The 19,072-nt window shown below is 37.9% G+C and overlaps 1 protein-coding gene and 1 long non-coding RNA gene across 4 annotated transcripts in view; both read right to left on the minus strand.

Annotated features, from left to right (window-relative positions):
- SFTPD (surfactant protein D) overlaps positions 1 to 5,195 on the minus strand; it is an 8,110-nt gene extending 2,915 nt beyond the window's left edge. The window contains exons 1-3 of one of the 2 annotated variants that reach the window (XM_035330097.1): positions 5,007 to 5,195; positions 2,333 to 2,541; positions 299 to 406 (exon numbers count right to left, since the gene is read on the minus strand). In XM_035330097.1, the coding sequence (XP_035185988.1) occupies positions 299 to 406; positions 2,333 to 2,525 (301 nt within the window). In that variant the 5' untranslated portion in view covers positions 2,526 to 2,541; positions 5,007 to 5,195. Of the gene's footprint in view, positions 1 to 298; positions 407 to 2,332; positions 2,542 to 4,219; positions 4,334 to 5,006 lie in introns of those variants that run through there. The other variant, XM_035330098.1, reaches the window with a different exon arrangement.
- An 810-nt stretch (positions 5,196 to 6,005) lies between these two features.
- The window catches only part of LOC118169109, a 36,966-nt gene continuing 23,899 nt past the window's right edge, over positions 6,006 to 19,072 (minus strand). The window contains exons 3-7 of one of the 2 annotated variants that reach the window (XR_004751921.1): positions 17,699 to 17,865; positions 17,384 to 17,516; positions 16,459 to 16,559; positions 10,070 to 10,435; positions 6,006 to 6,790 (exon numbers count right to left, since the gene is read on the minus strand). This is a non-coding gene — a long non-coding RNA (uncharacterized LOC118169109). The remainder of the gene's footprint in view (positions 6,791 to 10,069; positions 10,436 to 16,458; positions 16,560 to 17,383; positions 17,517 to 17,698; positions 17,866 to 19,072) is intronic. The other variant, XR_004751922.1, reaches the window with a different exon arrangement.

The raw sequence follows: 19,072 nt of genomic DNA on the forward strand, positions 1-19,072 counted from the left end.
TACAATCAGGAAAAGAATGAAAGGAAAAATGCTGTTTATAATATGAGCCAGAGGGTTTGTTGTTTCATTCACAGACAATAAAGTAATGACTCATTCCAGACACTTTTTTCTCCCGTTACATTGGGCAACTCATCTCCTAAGTAACAGACAGTTTATCTTTCTGCTCCTCACAATTCTGTGAATCACACCTTCTCATAAATAATGTTACAGGAATACGAGACATTAACACAATATTTTAAGGAAAATATAATAAAAGATTGAAAAGTAAATTATAGAAACATGAGAATTTATTTCTTACTTCCTTGTTCTCCTTTTTGTCCTTTCTCTCCTCGTGGTCCTACATCTCCTTTCATTCCAGGAGGTCCTGCTTTTCCAGGAAAACCCTGCAGACCTCTCAATCCTTCTCCTAGAGTTTGATTTAAAAGAAAATAGTTCTGGTGTTTTCTGAGACAATTCTCCCACCATGTTTTCCTACTGCTTGGAGAGAATGCCAAACATAGGAACAGTTTAACAACAAGCAATGGTGTGCAGAAGGCACAAAGAAACAGAAGACACTCCTAGGAAGATAGGTTGCAAGGCCCAGCTGAGAATAGGGGATAAAATGGAATATGTTTGGAAAAAATGGTTAACATTGATAAATAAGCAGGGAACAGATAATGTAGGTAGAACCATCTGTCAGTCTTCCTTTTCACGAGCAAAGTAAAGCCTCTACCTAGCAGCCATAGAAATAATGCACAGCATGACTTCTTGGTCACCCATGATTTCTTAATACTTGTTATTTTAATATTTTATGAACCATGATAAAATTCATCTGCACTTTAAGCTTGTTGAACTTGTTCTGAGAAATACTCAATATTTGAGTTTTGTATACAAGACACAAACTAGCCTCAAATTCAAAGTGCAAACTTTTCATAGAAACAATGGAGGCTGGATATTCAGCTTTCTATGGAGATTAAAAAACAACCAAACAAAACCACAAAAGGTAGATATTATCTCAAAAAAATAATAATAATGTGCAATACGCAGCTTGAACAGCAAGGAAGCAAAAAATAGAGCATGGCCAGGAGTCCTAACTCAGAGGACAGGAGGGGAATGTGGCATCTAGCAACATCCCCAAGGGGCTACAACACTATATTAACTTGTAGGAATCATCAATAACATTTCAATTCATCTTGGTCCAAATCTTTAAATCTTCTATTATGGGTCAAATACCAGCCTCACCTCTAGCAGAAAATTGTTCCTGTGGAAATGGTCATTTGCTAGAAACACCATTACTTCAGTGAAAAAATCACTTTGATGGAAAATTCCTTAGTACATCTCTTTATGACAATGAAAATCCAATGAAATAAACACTTTCTCTTGTTATTGCAGAGGTACACACGCTCTAAAACCAACCACACCAATCACAATATATTACGTAGAAAATGAGCTACATCATAATAAAGGTTAACGATACCTCTGAAACAGTTATTTAAAGGCAGTGCTGGATTTACTTATTTCAACCATGAAATCGCAGAGGGCATACTGAAGATATGTGGCACTGAAAATGTCTGTACAGAATATCAATATACACCACTGAGATTTTATGTCTTAGATCACATGCAGTGGTATTGGTACTGATGAGAGTTTGGTTGTATGTTGAAAAGCAATTACCTAATGCCAAGCTCTCTGGTAAGCACCTGACAACACAGGATATGGTAAGAAACTATACAACTCTGTATGTACTTATTAAATGTTTGGACTGAAATGATTTGGCATCTTGGGAGAGCTGGTGATTTGGTTCTGTTGTGTGACAGATAGCACTTGCTGATCTGTTTGTTGTTTGCAGCAATTGTTTGACAAATCATGTCTTGGGGGAATTCAGTTGTTGGGACTTAGCAATCCAATTATGATCATCAGATTAGTAGCCAACTCTAGCAAGCGTGATTTCTGGTTTTGAGAGCTGGCCCCTGGAAAGGAAAAGCAGACATAATTTACTGTGGTATTGTAGGAAACTCTGTAAGTGGTTCAGAGTACAAATGGTACATTCAGATCAAAATCTCATTGCATCTCTGTTTTATGGGATGCTATGAAAATGTGGTTTTTATTTATTTATTATTATTATTACTCATTTCTTAAAAGCCAAGTATCCAGAGTAGAATTATAAATGCAGAAAGTGCTTTATAGATAGCTTCCTGTAATTGTACAGAACCTACAGAAGGTTAATGGGACAGAAAAAAAGGAGGTAAGTTAAAAAAGAAAAATGAAGGAATAGAAGAAGTATAAAATAAGACTAAAGGGATGATAAGGAGTGTTAAAAATGCAGTATTGCTATGTGCTTATAGCTCTGTACCTGGGTCTCCCTTTTCACCTTTGGGACCATCTCTTCCATCTCTGCCTGGTAAGCCATTGACCGCAGGAGCGCTGCACTGAATTACTGGGCAGGAATACATATTCTGTTCAGGTTTATCTGTGTTAACTGAACTCGTTAACTTCATCAGTAAAATCCAAAGTACCAGGGCATTGAAAGGCTGAAGAAGAGTCATTGCTAGGTCCACAGATCTGCAAAAAGTAAAGCAGAGTCATATCACAAATTTCTCCATTTACATCATTTTAAATGGTTGCCTAGGAAAGAGTTGCCTACAATGTCCAGGAAATATACTTCTGTCTTCAGTTAAAAGAGCAAGAACAGGGGATAGTGTCTGAACCATTTCATCTAGCCTCCAAGTGTATCTTTATGTATGAAACACAGAAGAGAAACAGCCAAGCTTATAAGAATCTGAAAATCTCAAGGTGTAATGAGAATACCTAATAGAAATAGAATATCATCCATCTCACATACTGCAAATGCACTGTAGTGTTTCCTTCATTGTATGTATAAACTTAAATCATTTCTCTTTATGCCAAATGAGTCACACAGAATTACAGTTTGGGACAAATGCTAAACTCTCCAAATATTGCATCTCTGCAGGGATGCTACTGTTCACAGCTATCAGGATGCCTAAATCTATACTGATTAAGCTATTTCTCTTAATAACGTCTTCACTGCTAGCAAACACCCACAGCTTAAAGGACAAAAATTTCACGTGTGTTTACATAGTTACAATCTAATTGCCTCCCAGTTTCTCCTTTCACACTTTGTACATTAGTAAGATACATTTGTTCCTCAGTATTACACCTCAGAGCCGAAGTTCTCTTGGATTCCAGATCTGCAATACTTTGCTGCCCTCTCTGAGCAGAATAGTAACAGGCAATAACGTCACGCTCTGCATGATGTTTCGACAAGTTGTACCACTGTAATTATCCTCCATTTTAATATGACAGCCAAATTTGATGCAATCACATCCCATGTATTTTGTGTTTAACTGAAAACCAACCAACCAACAACAAAAAAAGAAAAACCCTACGGCAAACACAAGCTGACAAACTTTTATAGTAAATGAGTGCTAAGTCAATTGACTTTATTTTCTCCCAGTTCCATCAGTTAACTTAAAATAGGAAACAAGTTTAAGAAAGTTCTGCTAGGTTAACAGAGATTAGGGTAAGGAATCAAATCCAGCATGAATATTGGTAATAATGTCAATTATTTCTCTTTATTTTAAGCTTCAAGAAAAATTTCCCATAGAGAGCAGACTCCCTAGTCATGTTTTATCTGATAAAGTACAATACAAAGTATAATCACTAGCATATTAATTACTGTGAGAACATTCTCATTAGAAAAAAAAAAAAAAAAAAGCAGAGCTTAAGAAGCACCACTTTTCTATATACTTCTCTGTGCTGCTACTTTTAGGCTCAGATCAGAATCTTGAGCAATGGCCTATAATAAAATAAAATATGGTAAAGTATTTAGATGGTCAATATAACAAAGCTGGAATCTTAGTTTATATTTTTTAGCCAGCTTCATGAATGAAGCCAGTTCCTTTCATCCCTCGATGGGTTTCTTTCTGCTGGATTTTTATACTGTGTTAATTATCCAGTACCAGGGAAGTTGATATCACTGCAGTCCCCCATTAACTTAGTAAGAAAAAACTACTAATAATAGTCCAATAAAAGAAAAATTGAAAACAAAATGTTAAGCTCACAGAAAAGTGCTTTCCCTACAGAGATTCCCTCTCATACAGATCTTTGTTGTTTTTGCCTACCAACATGTCCTTCAGAAGCTACAACCTATTTACCTCCTAAGTTTTCCAAGCTGACCACCCCATTTCTTTATTCTAGGACATACAAAGTGCCTGTTTACCTTGGTGAAATTGGAGGCAGGGTTTCCTAGCAGCTAAATCACTTCCAAAATAGATTAATGATAGTTTGCACCAACAGTAGTTTAGTTAAAAATGCAAAATGTTCCCAATTTCTCCAAAAAAATCTAAGGGAGATAAAATAGGAAAAACAGATTTTGCAATCTGTATTTGGATTTAGAGAAGATGGAGAATCCCACATGGAGGATCATGCTAAGTGTGGGTATAACAACACTCCTGGGGTCCCGAGGCTTACACAGTTGCAGAATTTCTCAGAAGAGAGATCAGGCTCTAAAAGATGTCATGAAAATTATTTTATATTTAGGAGGCTAGTTAGCTCTGGAGTAGATATAGGAGCCACTATTTCAAGGTATAAATCTCAGGAAATTCTTCCATTCCTCCATAAAAGGTGCTTTAGGACATGATTCACCCAATGCAGATAAACAGTGGTGAAGGGATCCCGGAAAAGGCAGCTAGGAGTCATTGTTCCAGTCAAAATCAAGGCAGTGACAACTCTGAGTCATCAGCCCCAAAACCTGAGTTTGACAGCACGGGACAGCCCTATTAAGTCACTCACTGGGAAACTGCTCCTCAAAAGTAAATATTGCATTTATAGGGGACAGAAATTAAACTGACAAATCTCATATTGCTAACATTCCTCCTCAATAGCTTGTCATGCGCTGGTAGGGCAGCCAACAGAACTCCTTTCTAAGCAGCATGTCTGTACCTGCAAGGGTTGCAGGGCCTCAGTATGGTCAAATAGATATCAGAGCAAAAGAGAGCTTTACTTACCAGCACCTTTACCTGATCAGTACACAGTGAAACTCTTATCACTCTGTTGGCTCTCCTGACAGCCAGCGTGACAGAACGTAGTAGAGAAGAATTGGAAAAGAAACTTGCTGGATTTTTATCTTGCGAACAAGCCTGCCAAGAGGAAAAAAATCCCTTACATTTCTACTGAAAGCTGTAATTTTGGGCTTTATTTTGGGAAGAGGTGGCTTACTGGCTTATCTCTGTCTTGCACAACACTAGCGATTGCCTACTTCAACCTTACCACCCTATTTACATGTTATTGCGTATGACATTCTGGGATTAAGCCCTTTGATCTTTGCATGGCCTTGGAGAGATTTTCACTGTGTTACAGTACAACCAACCAACCAACAAAAAATCAGAATACCTGCAGGTACCAAACATTTTGACTGCAAGATGTTTCCCCATGTTCAGTCAATGGTTTAATTTTCAAATTGGTGGTTAGGCAAAAATTCTCAATAGAGCTTGCATGTCCATCCAATTATGGTACCACTATGTAGACATGAAAAGCACTGTAGCAGGAATAGTGTGTCTGTGGGGATATTGCCATGGGTAGCTCTGCAAAATGAACAACAAAATACAATTTTGAGGAAGAGATGTCTCTGGCACCTCTCCTTACAGAAAACTTCCTTACCTGTTTGACATCTCCAGCTGCAAAAATCAAATCAAAATCTCCATACCTGCAGCAGTGGCAGGAGTGATTTTGTTCCTAGGGTCCCATTTCTGGGACTGATATTCTCCAATGTGATTGAGTCAGATACAGATCTTGTAGCCTGACAGGCTGCATCTCTATCTTTTCTGTTCAGGAGCCAGAATAAATTTAGTGTCAGTAAAAATAAAATGAAAACAATTCAGAGCAGAGCTGTTTTTCAGATGTAATTTGCTAAAATCATTGTAGACCCAACACCACTAAACAGGAATTTGGAATTAGAGATCTATTTCTTTAAATAGGAAGCTGGAATTTCCATACCAACTGTTGCTATTTTGGTTAAGAACCTGAATGTGGTATCCATATGCTCTCAACACGTGACATCCAAGGTTCCTGTTGTCACCTTGTAACCCATGAAAACATCTGGTTTATTTTTCCCTGTTGAAATGTTGAAATTCTCTGAAGGTTTCTTGCCTGCAAAAGTGGAAGCATGTAGTAGATAGGGTTCTTAGCAATTTCCCTACTCCCAGTTCTCACCAGCTCAGAACAATCAGTATCATGTGAAGCATCTTGTTGAAGCATCTGTTTATCACAGAGTAGAAATGTTACTGAGCTGTAGCACAACAGCATGTTTACACATTATCCAAGCCCACGGGACTATTGTAAATTCCTGCATCTAGTGACAAATAAAAATCATAAGGGCAGGTGGTTCATTATTCAAAATTATTAGAAGGTTTTCTTCATGGAATTTGTCATTTCATTTTCTATCTCTTTATTTGTATACAGACTTTCCTTCCTCCAGATTTATTTGAGTACTCAGTTCCTTGCTATTTAGATGCTTGAATGTACCTTCTTTCTGTATATCATTCTTTGTGGGAATGGTCTTTTCTTATGTCTGTCTGCTCTTTGATGTATGGTGCCGCTCTCTGCAGATTTCCTTGGAGAAGCAAGCAGCCCAGCACGTGAGAACACTTGGCTTTTGAAGTTTTAAAGTTGACTTTGGAGCCGTGAGTTTTGAGTACTCTTCACCAGCAGCAATATCATATGGGAATAACAGAAGTGGGAGCTATATCCAATTATTTTCATCACAGCATAGCAGGGTGACAGCTTCTAGAGGCTTGCAAAAGAATATATGGCTAAAGCAGTGGATAGAAATGCACAGCCAGCTCATTGATTCACTTTGATGTCAGACCAACAGTGTGCTCTTATCTCCAAACCAGGAGCTTAAAAAGTATTTCAAACTTTTCATTGAGACAACTAGAAACAGGATTAAAGAGTTTTGAAGAACAAGACCCTAGGAATAACCTTGTTTCAGAAAAACCTCAGACGAGGCATTGTGGAGCACAAGTCTTAATAGGTGCTCATACAGAGAGCTTAATTAAAGTCCCTAGAAAGATGTAAAGTGGAAGCTGTTCTGAGCAGGATCTTTCTCTTCTGAATTAGTAGTGGTTTATCCCTTGCCTGTGTAACCTACCATGCATCCGTACTTCTGCACAGCAAGAAGGATGGAGCAGAACTGAAGATCTTAGTCTATTTCTTTTCACTTGTCAGCCAGCTGAAAGGCTGTGTGGATGAATAGTTGTTTCCTGTGTTGGGCCACCACCTTGAGTCATTCCTCACTAATGATAAAATCTTTGGATGTCCTGCACCCACTCTATATATTAAGAGCAAGGCAAAAGCATCAATTGCTGTAACAGATGGAAATTTCTATGCAGGACACACGAGGAACAATGCCATAGCAATTAACACAGATAAGTAGGAATAGGAATAATATTGTGATTAAAATTATAGTATCACCCTTTATTCACTCTAGCAGTTAGTATAAGCATCAACATGTAGAAGAGTCTGAGTTCATGTTACTGGAGTCTGCCTATAGAAGTAGAGACCTACACAAGTCATTCCCAGCAAGTTTCCAGTGGGTGTTAATGATAACCAGATATTCTTTTATTTATTTTTCTATCATGGGCCAAGTAGCCAGGAAACTAGGTACAAAGCTGATACAAACTCCTCCTTCCTCAAACTTTAAATGATCGCATTTTAGTCTGGTCCTATGCTTATAAACCAAAAACTATTCCTGTTTTTTATTAAAAACAGACTCTACAGAGATGCTGGTCTATAGTTCAGAGTTAGCAAGACTGAACATGATCTTTAGAGAAGCAGTAAGGCAGTGAGATCAATCTGAAGCAGACCTGACAAAAAACAAACAATTTTCTTCACTTAGAGGAAGTTCAGGTGTGTTTGAGGTTTCAGACAAAGTTCACAATTCACACGGCGTCTCCTCACACAGGGAACAGACTACTCAGAACACACATACTGAGTTCCTTCTTTTCCTTTGAATATTAGCTGCTTGAGTTTCCAGCCATCTGAGCTAAAAGGCATCCACGCTTTCAGAGCTCGTAAAATATCCTGTCTGATTTCCAGATTTTCACTTTACTTACAAAAGATGATGCAGAATGGCACTTCTGTAAGACGAGTTGTTCAGTTTGTTAATTGATTAGACGAGTAAAGAATTCTGGAGGATTTTCTTCATACTGAAAGAAAAACATGTCAAGCACAGGCTTCTCCAAGCACAGGACAGCTGAGACTCACATGCTGTTGAAGTATCAGAAGCTGTAAATACATTTTGCGTCTCAATATAAGTGCACATTGAGAAAGATTTTGTGATGATTTAGATAAGAATCCAGATATACATTTCACATAGATTTGCTAGTACACCGTAGTGTCTGGTTCTACTGAAAATTCTTTAACATGCACAGTAAAGCTTGCAAGGCATGGGGTAGTTAATGAGATCAGACACTCAGGGATGTGTCTTAGGTGTGATTATGGGATCAATTAAATCATTTTCCTGCTTCAGCAGGATCTTGCCTTTCTGTCTTTTACTGATTCTAGAAAAGAGTCAGTCATTAGCCGATCCAGAAGTCAGCGACAAGGGAAAACAAGAGAGGCTAACTACTCAATTGAAAGCACAGCCCATAATGAATAAAGTGGCCAGGAAGTGACCTCTGGTGGACAGCAACAAGAGTGTTAAATATGCATACGTACTCAGGAGAGCAGCTTATTCGTTTAACTACTTTACATCCACTGACTTGAATATTATCTAATATTATGCCATAATCAAACTTTCTCCTTAAACCAGAATTATTTAATGCAAAAATCGGAAACTAATACCAGAATGGTAAAGTTTTGAATCATAAACTTTAGAAACCTCTGTCACCAAAATGATTATTGACTTTCCATGTAGTAACACTATACTTTTAACAAAGTAAACCAAAGGCAATCTTTCAGGTGATATAAAATTACAAATTTACAAGCAATTTCAAAGGGAACAGAGTCCTCGTTTGATGGCATGTCAGTAATTCTACAAAACACACACTTTTCACAGACTGGGGGAGGTGGTGGAATCTGCTGCTTTCAGCACACGCAAGGTGCTATCACAGCCTCTGTACTAAATCATGAAAACTTTTATAGCTATGCACTAAAATACAGAACATCCCTAAGGACCTCATCTATTCCCAACTAAATGCTGCTGAAGAGAATCATAAGCTTTGGAATTCCTTTTGATATTGTGGCCTGAAGAGGCTCACAACGCTGGGTTTTGGGGCCTGTATTTGCAGAGTGCATGCACCTTCTGAGAGACCATGAACTTTGTGCTTGCAGATTGCAAGCTCCCTCTTGGTGGTTAGAGTCGCTTGCCCTTCCTACTGTTTCTCAGTTTCCACCTGGAAACTCCAAGAGCTTCTCGCATGGGTCTAACTCTAGATACCAGAGAAGGTTTGCTGTACAGAAATAAGACAGTGAAATTATTCTCAAGGAAAACCAGTCTGTCTTGGCAACAGTTGTCCTGGCAACAAGGCCTCCTAGCGGAGGATCATGGCCACTGATCCATGGAAAGTGATCCCTGAGTCATTTTTCCCAGGGATAGGGAACAGTGCTGAGAACCCCCCACCATTTGACTTTTCCCCCAGCTCACATTGTGAGGAGCTCCCACGAGCCAAAGAGGTTAACTGGAATTCTGCCTCTTGACCATGGATACAGAGCATATTAATTACAAGGCATATTAATAGGCAGCACTTTTTTTTTTTTTTTTTTTTTTTTTTTTTTTTTTTTAAATCCGATCATATTAAGGACTGGTTAGCTCTCCAGTAGGTGACAAAAATTGTGCTGGAAAATAACATTCAAATGTAAGTCAAGACAGCCACGACAGTACTAAGCAAAGCACATATAAAATCAGCAGAGCACATTTCTGTCTAAGATCTTCAGAAGTTCATATGAAAGCTTTGAAGAGCTGCACAGCTTTCAAAGGAAGGCTGCACCGCACAGCCCCAGACCTGAGCCCAGCCAAAGACAAGGACATGCAACAGATGCACATCAGGGAGCTGGAACCATGAGCTCGTACCTTAGACAGTGCTTCCATGCTCAGCTCTCCCTGGCTGCATGTTATGACTTGATTGCTCTTAATTGCTGAAGTGGCATTACTGCAAGTCTGTATCACTGCAGGACAAAGCACGTGCTATGTTAATCACAGCTCTTTCCCCTGCACAGCATATAACTACCACTCATTGATTAAACAAGCAAGAGGTTGAGCAGTGAGCAGAAACTTCCACTACCATGGTTTGAAACCGATCCGTTATAAGAATCAGGAGAGCTACCTGGGTCCATTCAGGCTCAAAAGGTCCACCATGAGTGTGAGGATGAGCAGGGCTGCACCAGGATGCCCGGGTCCAGAATCAGCAGGGCTTCCAGCCATTTCTCAGAAACGGATCTGAAAGAAACATTCCTGTTTCTGAAAATATGACTTTAATAAAAGCATTTTGTTCTGGAATATTTCTCACAGTTCATTCTACTTCTTTGATATGAACTATGCCAAACTATTCATATGATTATTTAGTCATGAATATTTGGACACATGGCATTTTCACATAAGAGGAACGCACAAGAGTTTATTAGATGATAGTGCAGCCATTGCATGAACTAATCTTTGCAGAAAAAGATTTGAAGCAGAGTAACTTTTTCCAGCAGTTTACACTACTTTTTCCATTACCTGCACAGTAAATGTTTCAGGAGGCTGTTAGGCAGGTGGACTAACAGAGACTGTCAATGAGGGAGAAAAAACACCTGTGGCAATAAATCATATAGACTGAAAACTGCATAGAAAATACTCAGAGCTATGGAAAATCCCACTTCTAACCTAAACTAGTAAACAACTTGAAAAAATGAGCACAGACATAGAAATTATGAACTGACTGCAAATCAGCCGCAAACACATTAAAGGCTTGTATTTGTTCAAATACATTATTCATAATGAATAATTTGAGCAGTAGTTGTATGCAATTTATGTTGTATAAACTTAAGTAAATACTTGTAACCAAAAGCTGATTTAAAGAATTAATCAGCAATCTCTAAATAAAATTCAATTACTAAATAACTCCCTCCCCGACTTGTAAAGCCATATGTTTCCTTCGGCATATATTCCAATATTTCTATGAGCAGCTAAGCCTTGTAACGTTGGGATACTGACAGTTTATGCCCGATGAAGCTTTTGCTAAGCAGGGGAAGAAACAATTGTTTTTGAGAAGTCCTTAAAGTATTTAAGGTTCAACAGCAACACCACCTCTACATAGGTTTAATCTACATAGCTACATTTCTATTCAAGGATTTTTATTTTTTTTAACAATTTTTATTAAAGGAACAGAAGGATTTTTTTTTTCCTCTACCAAAGCACTTCCACTGACCTCCTGTGCTCATTTAGATGTGAAACATAGAAGTGAACATCTCAGGTTTAGAAGTGTTGCAATACAGTGTAGCACATCTGCACAGTCTGAATTGATGTACCACACTGGTACATCAGTTGTGCTTTTTAGTGACCACAAGCAATTAAGAAATTCACATTTCACATGTCTTTTAGTCAGCTGTGTCAAAATCCTTTCCTAAACACCATGACACACTTATGTCATTTTAACTTTCAACAAGGAAACAGCTAAGTACCATTACTAGTTAGATACACATGCAAACAATAAGCACAACTTCACCAAAGACTTCTTTCTACACCCAGGATCTCCTTCCCCTCTCAACTCTTCCTTCCCATCATTACCTGGCAAAATATCTCTAATACGGGTACAAAAAAAAGCATGTCCACATACCCACGTACCTGAGTGACTGTGCTTCCATCTCAGTCCACAGCTTCTTTGAACTCAGTGACAGCTACAGAGAAGAATGACAACTGGGTTTGATTTGCACAAACTTCACACAGTTCTGCACTAATTCTGGACTAAATTTGAATATTTTGATAGCAAATTCTGACAGCAAACAAGTCGTGCTAAAGCAATATCAACAGACGCATTAGTAAACCAGATAGTTTTGAACTGTTGGAGATAATGAAGAATGTATACAAACGAACCCACCCTCCAGCTATTACACCCTCTCAAATTATTATCCAGAGGGAAGAACTTTTGTGGCTTTAACAGTTAGCTAAGTTCTTACCAACAGTTGAGACACTGTACAGCTTCCTATTCACTTTTTGGACTGTGGATTAAACACATACCAGTGATAATGTTGAACTAAACAACAAATAAAACATCTAACATTTTCACAGAAATGAAAGACCTACAATAACTCTAGTGCAGTATTTTGGATTACCTACTTTCCACTAATATTTTACCAGCTCTCTCATACTCACTTTGTCATGCAAATGGCACAAATAATTTCCTATTATCTTTCCATTTATCCTCTGCTTCAAAAGCAGTTTTAGGGTTCTGAATGGTTTTGGAATGGATTCACAGCTTGCCACAGGGAGGATGCCATTTTGCAGGTTGAGCCTGTTTGGAGAAACACTCCAAGCTTTACTCACTTGTTTGAGATGCATCCAGAGGTTGCTACGTAGCGGATGGGCAGTTAGGCAGAACAAGCTCCTCTAGATCTGACTAGTGAATGCAAGAACAACACTGTTGAAGTTTTGCCTTTTGTAAATGATATGTACAATTACCCAACATTATAGAATAAACACAAATATATGTACATTTTTAACCCCCTCCACGTGACTAGTTTATGGCAGCAACTGAACAACTATCAGTTGTCATTAGTCTTTGATAGCATTGCTACTCAGATATCAAAGTTGTCTCATTTCTATAAAACGTGTCTTAGCATTTGAAAAATATTTGTTAATGAATTGTAACTGGTCTTAAAAGTTGCCAAAAATATGGAAGTTAACAAGATTTTTTGATCCCAGGATTCTGAAACACTAGATTTTCTAAAGAGAGTGAGACAAAGATATGTTGATATGATGAGAGATGCAATAATGGGTTGGTTTATTTATTATGACAGAGCTCCTTAGCTCTCAAGTACTTCTAGGTCACATCCCATCAAACAGGAGTTTTGCAGCTCCAGTATAATAAGAATGACTGTTATTCTGTTAGTCGCTTACCTCATATAGTCCGCGTAACATTTACATGACTAGTAGTTTGAATAGAATCTTCAATGCAAATTGATGTATATATTAGAACAGAAAAATACACCCTGTGCCCTGGCACAGACTTTTTTCTGTTAGTAATTGCTGCAGCAGACAAGCAATGTCTGCACTCTAGAGCCCCCTTTCCACTAAAGCCTGAAGACATTTGTAATCTTTTCGGTCTGGTACCCCAAAGTTTTCCAGATTTTTTTAAAACATAGCCATTGTTTTTAAAGCCTAATTTTAATGTATTATTTTAAATAGCATGTGTAAATGCAGAAATAGTTTTGAAAGATGTGGAATAGATCCCCAGTACTTCCATATATACAAGAGAAGCCCTTAAAAACAACCATCTGTTTCCCCCAATGTTTTCTAACCTGTGTTTAGATAATCATAGGAGACTTCACAGCTCTTCATACATAACTGTGAAATGACTACTAAACGATAGATAAATAAGGTCATGGGAGGATTTATTGTTGCTAATGTCACCTTGCTGTAAGAGGGAATGTTCATTTTCTTTCAGTGAGTCACTACACAGCAGATGTTGTCTGTTTGTCTAAAAGTGATAAGGAGGGCAGGACACAAGAAAATTAATTTTCACTGATGACAAAACAAATGATGGAAGAAAGTCACGTGGTTGACAAACAGCAGTATGAAATCCAAGCAGGAATGCTAAAACACTGATGATGCAAGTAAAACTATAATGGGGGTATCATTTATGCAATACAGTCCAAAATGTTATTAAATCTGACACACAGACAATATATTAAGTAACATGTACATTTATACCAAGTGACAAATAACCCAGGTACAGATAGATTAAAGAGGCAGAAATTTTACCAGGGTCCACCTTTCCACTTACGCATTTGTCCGTTGTTCTCTTTTTACCATTCTATTTATTTCTACCAATTCCCTGTCCGAGTTATAGGATTTTATTACATACATGCCTAAGCATTTCTTCTGCCTGTATAGCATACAGCAGCTTGGCAATGAAGAGCTTTTGAAGTCTCAAGTCACCTTCAAAAAAATGGTTTTGAATATTTTTCCACTGGCAATCATGTCTTTTGGGAGCAGGAGAATAAGGAGGACCCAGAAGCACAATACATCTAAATTACTGTCAGCACACCATAGCAGAGTGGCAGCTTCTAGGAGCCTGCTGAGCAAGGCCACGCTATTTCCCTGAGTGACCCACATGTGAGAGCACTGCATACAAATGCACAGCCAATTTGCCAATTTACTTTGATGTCAGTTCAGCTGAATGCTGCTATTCCAAATGAAAAGTCTAAATGGGTTTCCAGCTCTGTAGTTCTCTGAAAAGGGGATCAGGATCAAAGGGGTCCTGGAACGAGAAACCCTTTGAGATGGCCTTTACATCATGGTGTTAGCAAGATCCTGGAGAACGACTTCAGCCAGATCTCAGAGGAATCTGTTTTAACTCTGAGAAATGTTATTTCTTGATGGAATATTGTATTTCTTGTATGAAGTAATTGGCCGTGGTTTATGCCACCAGCATATCACCACCTGCCGTGCAATAGTTGGGCTGCACAGCTCAGCTGTGGACAAAACAAAGCCTGCAACCTCTCAGGTGCCCACATCAATTGCAAACCACATCTCTGAATCTAATTCACCTGTATGGTGAAGTGACTAATGGAAACTGCTGCACCTCTGCTATGCCAGCTTCTCCTACCTAAACAAGGACCTTATCTGCAACTCTCACCCTGGAAAGTGCACATTTTTTCTCTACTTTTATGACATCTTCGTTTACTCTACAAGGCTTCTGTCTATAACTGTAAGCTACTCCTTTTATTTGTTTTTTGATTCCTTTAAGAAAAGGATGAACTATGCCACTCAGTTCTCATAGTCTTTAAATGTTGTCCTGTTTGGACCACACAGCCCATATTTCCCATGGTCTTTAACACTTTATTCATTTCCATTGAGTTGAATCAAAAAAGTTGAAGAGAATGAGATGAAGAGAAACAGTGCAGATAAAGCAAGTCTATACCATGATTTCATAGTATTGCAAACATTTGCATATTGCTCTCAAAACCACTAGACGTAGGCCATACCAACTAAAAGGAAACCCTAATCTTTTACGAGAGGTGCAACGCACAAGATTGAACTTACGGAACTTAAATGGAATTCCACAATACATATATTCATACTGAATATATTTAAAATTTTCAGATGTTTGCATTTATATCCTTTTTGAATAAATTGCTATAATTAACAGAGTAGTGGCTTTTTAAATAATCTTACTAAAACCAAAAGGAAGACTTAAATGGAAACAAGGCATTGCTTTCTCTGCAAGTCTGCCCAATCAGGCTTTGTAAAATTATGTGATGGGAGGAGATACAATCATGAAAAGCTTTCTGTGCTATGCAGTGGATTTCTTCTTTAAGGGTGGGAGAATTTAGACAGAAGTCAACTTTCCATGTAGACTAAACAACTGCACTGACCTAGATATACTGGAAGTAAATTAATTACAATTTCAGGAGAAAATGCGGCCTCTTTTGAATCTCAAATCATCACTAAACCCTAATACTTCATTCATTAACAGGGATTTCTCTGGTAAACAGCAGACTGTGATGTGTTACTGTTTGAAATCACAAACTTCACTGCTTTACTTAATCTCAGAATATATTGGATTTATTGGAAAATGTGAAGCAATGATATTCTATTTATAGCAGTGCTATGATGATGAATGAGCATTACCTTAAGGTAAAATAATTATGGTGAGTTAATACTGGCCTTATCAGAAACATGTCTAGACTTCTGTCTTTATTACTAGCTAAGCTGGAAGGCTCCTCTGGCTGGGAAATTGCCACTGTTTTATCTTGGTCTCCCTATCTTTCTGTAGTATCCTGCTTGCCATCTCTGCTGCTCTGAGGAATTCTGTAAGGAACAGAAATGCAAAACATTCTTTTCTCATATTTGCATAGAATGGCAATTAAATGCTCTTGACAATGACATTTCTAAAGAGGAAAATGTGGAAAGCAAGAGAAAAATATATTATTCAAATATCTGCCCTGAGAAAATGATGGCAAGAAAAGAATTGTGTGCCAGTATGGCATACTTGCCAAAAGCTTTATCTGGGAGACATTTCTGCCATCCTCTCCAGGCTGCTTACAGGGAAACTATGACAAGTACCAACGCAAAGCCATAGAGAAACTCTAGATATCTGATAGAAAACTACATTAGAAAACATCTTGAAAAGACGCAGATATTCAGAAGCAATAACAAAAAGTTTTGCCAGGACTGCGGTAGAGTATATGCTTACGGAAGACTTTTTTTGCAAAGACTAATAAAGCAATTGTTTTGCTGGACAGAAGGGGCAAACCTACCTTGCTTTGTGCCACTGCAGCGCTGGTGCTGATGCATAAGGCTGCCTGTTTGTGACCAGCGTGGATCCCTTCTGTTCCATGATGTTCTTTTCAGCTGCCTGCTAACACAGATGAGCAAATAAGTCACTATCAGTATGGAAAGGATGATGAAAGGCTAGAAGGCCTTGCTTGCTTGAATCAGAAAGGTTTAAATTTTTCTTCCTAAGTAATTTCAGTAAGATATAAAAACATACCGCCTTAAGGATTTGCCCTAAAGGCATTAGTCTTCTATCCTTCCTTCAGGCAGAGATGGATTGTATGACCTTTCACAACCTTTAAGCAGCCCTTTCTTCTATACTGCTCTTTTTTCATTGGTTTAATGCCTTAATAGTATTTTCTTGTGAGCAGCTTCATTTTGTGAGTACTCAGTCTCTTATGACACATACAGTTGGCGTTCATTACCATTTTTTCTTAACTTGGTAGTGAGAAATTTTCAGACTTTCTCTAAAGTTAAAATTAAATGTATTTCCTCCAGCCATCTTGAAACATCAGATTTCTGCAGAATTTAACAGGACTCAGAATGATGCTTCCAATTGGTCCAGGCACATTTAGTTTTTCATATCAAATCATTTTAGTTTTAATATAAGCGTTTTAAATTGCCCTAATAATACTTTTTCAACTTTAAGCCATAGATGAAAATAATGTCATTTTTTCTTTACAATATTTTGAGTGTGCTTGGTAAGGATGTTAGCTGAGTGTGCTCAGATAGTTAACAAATTCCTTCCTCATTACTAGCAACAACTTCTATTGGAAATAGTTCTTATGCCTACATAATTTCCCTTATTTTGGCCTTTCTTCTTGTTGATACAGAAAAAGAAAAAATGGCATTCTTATAGATGTTTCCAGCTTTAGTTTAAAATATTGAGCTGGACCATATATTACACACCTTCATATTTTGCTTAAAGAAAAAAAAAAAAAAGGTATGAAGGATTTTTCAGAAAAAAATCTGAAGCAACTCCATCAGGAACAGACTTCATTCACTATCAGACCAGAATGGATTTAGATATGGTAACCAAAAACTGAAAGCTCTGTAATCATACTAAATCGGAAGATTTTATAAACCTTCAGAATAGCTATGCTCACAAGTCTTCTAAACATACTCTGCAGGGTGAGCAGAACTGTACTAGAAGTTAATTTAATGAAGAACAGTTGAACATAGTTGTGAGCAAGACAGATTGGAGAAAGATTTTTTTTTTTGTACCTGGATGCCCTCCTGTCCCCCATTTCCTGTTTCTGTCTTTGCCTGGCTTTCTCTTCGGAGCAGGGTCACTGGTGTGGGTTTGCAGCGCTGGAGCTGTCGCCAGGAGCTCTCATTCCCGGGGCTGACGTACTCAGCTTGGATGCAGCAGCACTGCTCCATCATCTGGTCTGGAAGAGGTAGTAAAAGAGTCACTGTCAGGGCTGTTAGCTCTCAGCTGCTCATGCTCTGTAATACATCTATACTAAATCAAGTTGCCTTGATTACTACTTTTTTTTTTTTTTTTTTTTTTTTTTTTAAAAGCATGAATACTCCTGGTCAGCTCTTAAATAAACCCCTTATGAATGAAGCACTTAAAAAAAATTAATTTCAAAAATCACTTAAAATTTGGAAACCCAAAGTGGCAAACTGAGGTTTTATTTCACCATCTTGTCAGAGCCTTGGCACATATGTACTCCCAGATGCATTTCTCCTCACTTATAGTTAGGGGTGTGCAATGCCCCCTGAAAATAACAGGCCTTAGAAACGGGGCAGGTATCCAACATGCTTGGAAGCCTCTATTTCTCAAGTGTTAGGTGACGGGCTTGGCGAGGGCTAAAAAGCCTGGTAATTATGGGGGTATTTCTGGTAAGCCAATAAAACTGCAAAATTCAGCCCTTGTAATTCTGTATCTTTATATTCCATTTTGCTGTTTCACTCGTTAGCTGTAGCAAGTGCCCAATCTGAGCTCACAGTTGCTCTGAATTGATGGAGTCTGTTCAAAGAGAACTGCACTAACATCCGATTCAGTGAACTTCGATCTTTGTAATCAGCAGCCAGGAAACATGCAGACTGGATCTATCAAATATACATTTATCCACCCAGGTGTGAAAAAGGTAGATACACACAGATAAGCTGTATTGTAAGTATAGCACCAAAGTAATCCAAGGCCAGAATTATGAAATCTCAACAATAAGAGATAGCACATCAATATATCTTCTGTAGAACAGGAGATCAGAAATATGGCTTGCCTCATACGCATTTAATGTAGTGCCATATGTTATGTTAAACTCAGAATCATTTTAGTAGACCTATTATCAGAAAGTCATCTACATAAATGCAGACTCTGAATTAAAAATAAATAAATGCCACCTTTTCTGAATGCAGCTTCATTGATAAATGACAAAATGAAAACTAGAGGCAGAAAGAGCACTTGGTTATTTACTCTGTAATTTTTGTTGCTTTGCAGAAGTCTTAGCAGAGCTAATTTTGGAGTTCAACCTTCCATTAGCCTGCTAAACATTTAGTGAAATGATCTGAAATCTCTCCCCATGCCACTTTACTTTAGATACATTTAAATAATTAATCTAAAAGAATAATCTAAAAATGCTAAACAAT

Source organism: Oxyura jamaicensis, chromosome 6, assembly GCF_011077185.1.
Source record: "Oxyura jamaicensis isolate SHBP4307 breed ruddy duck chromosome 6, BPBGC_Ojam_1.0, whole genome shotgun sequence".
NCBI lineage: Eukaryota > Metazoa > Chordata > Aves > Anseriformes > Anatidae > Oxyura > Oxyura jamaicensis.